The sequence below is a fragment of the Drosophila mauritiana genome, chromosome 2R, assembly GCF_004382145.1.
Source record: "Drosophila mauritiana strain mau12 chromosome 2R, ASM438214v1, whole genome shotgun sequence".
Classification (NCBI taxonomy): domain Eukaryota; kingdom Metazoa; phylum Arthropoda; class Insecta; order Diptera; family Drosophilidae; genus Drosophila; species Drosophila mauritiana.
Window position 1 is genome coordinate 19,213,896 of NC_046668.1, and position 6,041 is coordinate 19,219,936.

Here is a 6,041-nt window from a genome sequence, read left to right on the forward strand (position 1 = left end):
GCGCAGCTCAAATGCAAAGGATTCCGAATCCTTCGGCATGCACGACGCTCTCTTTTGACTTTGTTTGGCAATCGTTTAAGCCCGGAAAGTCGAAGATGAAGATTTCAGAGGAGGGGGCTATGTGTGGAGAACCAGAACAAGTACGTGCAGTCAAACAGATTTCCAGTTAGCAGCTCACAACAATTCGCTTTTAAGCCAGCGCATAAATCAACCTCAAAAGATATCCCCAATTTTTCGGGTCAGGGGGATGCGGCGGGCGAAAGCGTTAAATTTCGAGGGGGTAAAAGTTTTTTTCTCGCCTGCGCGGCATTTTATTGAAAGGATAATCGATTGCAGCAAAAATGCTGGCAAGGCATTAAAGGATTCGACTTTGGGCAACTTTAAAAACTTAACCCAAGGCGATGTCGACGAACTGAGCGATGTGAAATGCGGCTCTTTGCGGTCAATTTAATTGAATGATGAATTGCGTCGGACACTTGGGAGGTGGAGTTCGGATGCCGCAGAAAATTCTTCAGTTGTCACGGGTACTTGTAGCCGAAGGATGAGATGAGTGGGATGAGATGGGACACTTGGGGCGGCGGTGGAAGGAGCCAGTGAAGGGGACAAAGACGAATACGCATAATCAGTCAAAATTTATGACAAGCTCGAACCCGAAAGTCAGCTTAAGCATTTAATTGGCCCAGGTCCAGTTGGCCGTCCCCCCAGGACGTTCCTAATTAGCATGGGCATTCATGTACATGATGGAGTCCATTTTTTGTCGCCTCCCACCCGTCTACGCTCCGCTTGCTCCTAGGCTCCCATGTGTTCCCGGTGCCCAAAGAGATTTTTACTGTTCCTCGACTCTGACTGATGAGTCCGCTGGAGAGCTCGGGTGTAATTTGTCTAGGCCAAAAAGGGATTCTGGCCTCCTTGACGGGCTCAGAGCGAGTGGAGTTCAAAGTTTGCTCCTCCAAAAAAACATCCTTTTGTCACTGCCTTTCATTTGATTCGCGCTGCAAGGAGGCGCATAAAAGATAGATAAATAAGAAAAAAACTCTGAGGAGCGTAAAACCCGAAATGTTGAGCTTAGTGCAGTTTCGTGTAACGCATTATTCTTGCTTAACATTTGTCTGTTTCTTTTCTTTCCTTTGTTTCGCTGTTGCCACTCTAAGCCAGTTTCAATACAGTATCAAGTTGCACTGAAAATTGACATAATGTCTGAAGTTAAGTGTGCTTACAACTAAAAACATAACTACAAGCATTCAGTTCAAATATTGTATTAAAGTTCTCCATTCTGCTTCGCTCGCAGGTGCAGAATAAGATCCTTAAGATGATGTGTGCATGCTAAATTAAATAAATATATATATATAATATTATATCATTACTTCCTAATAAATCTTTCTTTTCTTGCTTAGCAGACAAAAGAGTTTATTTACTTGGACAGATCAAATTGAACGGTTAATATACGGGAATATTTAAAATCAAAATATCCTACTTATTGTACTCAACATGTTATATAATTCAATATAATTCAATACAGTTATATTTTATTTAATTTTATATAGTAAGCTTTGGTTGTTGTACTCAATAAAAGCTTTTTATAGATTTTATAATTCTACATGACACATTTTTGAACGCATTGCAGCGCCATCTGTAGTCAAAACGACATCTGCTTGTGTTTCCAGGAACGACCGTGCTCATCGTTACCAACGGTAGATGGCGCCAGGGCACATTAAGGTCCTTTACCAATTTTAATGCGGAAATAAGAAAAAAAGTTTGTCACAATTCCCTTACTGATTATTTTTATCTGAATAAAACCAAATCAGAAGCTGCGCTTGCTTAGAATGGTAATACCCATATTTTTGTGTTCTAGCTCAAATTTTAATCAAATCAATAAAGTGATTGAAGGCAGTGCAATGGAATTAAATAGCGCGATCGATAGTGATCAAAATTAGCTGACATCCGATAGCAATCTAACGATTTGCTTTCCACTTTCAACCCCGACCGCTTTCAATCCCCGTACATCCTAAGGCGTTCTTCTGTTCCTGTTCATGCCAATGATACTATTATTTAATGGATCGATCTCGCAGGAACCTCTTGTTCCACTCGGGAAGCCAACAAAAGCGGATGGGAAGTGCTCGCTTTTGAAAGAAGTGTCTTTCAGGCTAAACCAAGGACATTATGCAGCCGGGCAAGTAGCAAACATTGTCAACAACGGCAAGCAAAACATTGTCAACGCCCCTAAGCTGCTAATGAGGGCAACTGTGGCTAGGCTGAGGCTGTGAAAACAACACAGGAGTAGAGAAAGGACGCATGCTGCGATAAGGATCAGGATCACATTCGCAGGCATCTGAGAAGCAGAGAACGAAATAGAGAGAGAGAGGGAGAGTGAATTATACAGTAGCAACATGGCCGCAAAACGATCTTGAAGAATGCGGTTTCGCCAGAGAAGACACTCTCACAGGCGTTGTTCATTTAACAATCACACAGGACAAGCGATAATCCCGACCCTCCCAAACGAATTCCACAGCGGGCTGAGATACAAAGGCCTAAGCGGATTGGCCAAACAAAGTTGAGTGCCCTAAATACCTCGTCCTGATCCCTCGCCTGCGCCGTGTTTGATGTCCTGCGGCGCATATTAACATTATCAGCTGTGTGCTGTGCGATGTGTGCAAAAGAGATGGCCGTCGAAGTGGAGAAAATCCCACTAGACAATGTTATCGGAGCCAAAGTAATTGTCTCGTCCTTGTCCGGGCATCCGAATAATGTGTGAAAATTTACACCGAATTTACACCGGAGGCCCCGCTGCGCCCGACAGCCAAGGACATTCTTCTTCGGTCGCCGCAGTAATCGGCAAATGTGGTTAAGTGATTTAAGAGGATATTATCGAGCCGTGCAGCAGACAAATCAATCGAATTCAAAGTGAGACCAATTTCGTTTGCATTATCCTGCGGCCAAAGCCAGCGTGATTGTGCGATGCGTTTTTCCTCGCCTCCCATTTCGCGTCGCTTTAACAAAGTTTCTCCGACCGGAAACGGAAATTTCCTTTGCATGTTTGTATGTTTGTGAGTTCCACAGTTGCAGATGCAGTCGACGGAATTTGCGTATCTATGGAAAAAAAAGAATGGGACAGTTTTGTATATTGATGATTTCACATTTATCTTACGATGAGCCTGGAACTTAAAGCACACATCTTAAGATATAAGTAGTTAAGTCAAGTGCATTGTATAATTAGTATAATAACCCTAATATGCTATCCTTATTTGTATGTAATAACGCTACCAACTGTAATAACCATAATCTAAATGTAGCTGTGATTTATGGAAGTCGATCAAACAAACTCGGACCACTTAAATAGAGTCCTTGTGCCGGATATAAAAACGCAGTAACCAAAACAAACATTGTGTAATGTGACAAGCAAGCAACCCCTGAACCGAATCTGCAGCCTCAATTAACCCTAAGCGACCATAAAAATCGAGTCATTCGGTCACAAATGAAAACAACTGCCTGGAGGCCTGGTTACTCAAAAATGGTTATGATTGTTATTCCGTTATATTCGTATTCTGTTATTTTGGCACCCTCTGGCAGGACTCGGCTAACGATGTTAGTGTTTCCGTTTATGCCACATGCTTACCCGTCAATTTGCGTGCAGCTCACATGCCCCAGGACACGTTCATATCCACGGACACTACGGCTACTACGAATACCACCCGGATGCCCGGACAAGCCAAACACCCTGGCAGCTGAGAGGAGGTCCTGCGAGGTCGGAGCACGGACAATTTGTAACATTTGGCAGACGTCAACGCCCTGCACAAGTGCAGGAAAATGAAATCAAATCAAAGCCAAACGAATTGATCAGAAAAATGCCATAATTGAATCGCAGTGGGAACCCACCCCGCATAACACCGAACTGTGGGCGTGGCCGTCCTTTGATAACTTTATGCTAATCAGAGATGGCCGAGAAGTCTCGAATTTCACAGGCCATAAGTCAAAAGTACGTCTAGGGTCTACACGCAGAGAAAATGTGTACTTAAAAGGGGGTTAGTAACTAATTTTCCTGAGGTTTCATTGGATTAGAAAGCCACCCTTTATATATATTATTAAACATTTTTGATGGCATATCATAATTACTTAACGATAAGCCTATTCAATATGATTATCGGGTTACATAGTATTTAACCATTTTAAAAATCGAAACGATCCAGCCTTTAAGTTCCTGTGTAGTTCCTGCCGCGGCACAATAGGTGTTGCTGAAGTGCTGGAAATAATTTCCGTTCGGCTCCTAGTGCTCATTTCGCCTATTTTGTACATACAAAACTAATTAATTTCCCAAAATGCAACATAGAAGAGTTGAGGGCGAGGGAGGCGGGAGGAGCCGGGCGGGTCCACGCAGGAGCGGCACAGGATATTTGTGCAAGCAATTTCCGCCGCCGAAGAGAGTTTTGTGCGTAATTAATTTATGCAAAATACAAATGCAAACAAATTGCAAATGTTTTCGCACAAATTTGCTGTGCGCCCAATTTGTTTTCCAAAATAATTAACTTTTCAGCGGGTTTAATTAGAAATGTTCTCAATTTTCACGCTCAACCAGGAAGGCCAGTGCCTGGCTGTCATCCAATGAAGTTATCATTTCCCAGCAAGTTTTCCCGAGTGGATACTACTTTGTAACTGTGGTGATGAAGGGATGCCTCACCTGTGGTCTGCTAAATTACCTATGGTGCTCGCTAGAAGACTTATCCTGCCGACTCCAGGACAGCAATCTCCTCAAGTTCATCCTGGCCATCGGTGTGGCCCTGTTGGTATTGTTCAATGTATACACAGGATTTAGTTTGGCGAATTGTTGTGATGAGGGATCGAGAGATGGATGTGAAAATGCTGGAGGGGATAATTGCAGGCGCAATCGTGGTTCTCCGGAATCCTACAATTATGACTGGGACCAGGGACCTCATACCTGGAACACTGCGTGCAACAATCAGAGTCCCATCAACATTGATCTGAACCGTGTGGAAATCAACTACTTTGATACGCCATTGATATGGTCGCACTACAACAGCATTCCGATGGGCATTCGCCTGGAGAACAACGGGCACACACTGATCCTGCGAGCAGCTTTTCCAGGACAAACGCCCTCCATCGACGGCGGCGATCTACTTGGGCGCTTCGACTTCCGGGAGATCTCGTTCCGCTGGAGCTGGGCCAGCTCGTTGGGCTCGGAGCACACACTGGACCATCATCACAGCCCGCTGGAGATGCAGTGCCTCCACACGGATGGCGACGCTTGCGGTGGCTGCTCCTCCAGCCAGGGTGTCCTAATGATTTCCTACATGTTCGATTTGTCCGAACACAATCCGTACCTCGATGTCCTCATCCAGCATCTCTCGGCTGTCGAGCAGGCCGGTCAGGTGGTGGAAGTGCCCCCCTTTCCACTTAGCTACCTCCTGTCACCCTTCTACGACAAGTTCTACAGTTACAAGGGATCCCTAACCGAACCGCCCTGCCATCGGGGAGCGGAGTGGCTAATACACCCCGAGCCCTTGGCCATCAGTGAGCGCCAGCTAAACGAGTTCCGCCAGCTGAGGGACAGGCGTGGCTTAAGGATCGGGCGCAATGCGCGACCAGTTCAGCCGATCGAGGATCGAGTGGTATACCTTAATCGCTACAGGATGGGGTTTTAAAGCAGATGGGCTATAGTGTATATGTGGAAAATAAAACTCGATAAATACATAATAGAAAATATATATATATTTTTCACATACAAACTAAGATCATTCATTGAGTAACAACAATTAACTATGTACAACCATTATTACATACGTTCATAATCCTTGTGGCTGCCAGGACTCCTTGTACTTCCAAGTTGGTACTAATTGGTCCTGGTTTCCGCCGTATTTCTGATTCGGGGTCCTGCTGGTCAGTCTTCCGCACAATTTGCTTTGGGTTGCCGTTTGCTGGGCAAATATTGTGTGCTTATATAGTAATTCACTAATTAGTCGTTCAAAGAGCATTAGCATTGGCATTAGCATTAGCCGTTGCAGGGACCCGAGGTCCCGAGGTCCTGAGCC

At 44.6% G+C, this 6,041-nt stretch overlaps 1 protein-coding gene across 1 annotated transcript; it reads left to right on the forward strand.

Annotated features, from left to right (window-relative positions):
• The first annotated feature begins 4,570 nt into the window (after positions 1–4,570).
• On the forward strand, positions 4,571–5,716 carry LOC117137657 (carbonic anhydrase 1). Its single transcript, XM_033299198.1, has one exon. It carries the CDS (start codon positions 4,656–4,658, stop codon positions 5,652–5,654), a length of 999 nt encoding a protein of 332 aa, XP_033155089.1. The 5' UTR covers positions 4,571–4,655; the 3' UTR covers positions 5,655–5,716.
• The last annotated feature ends 325 nt before the right edge of the window (positions 5,717–6,041 follow it).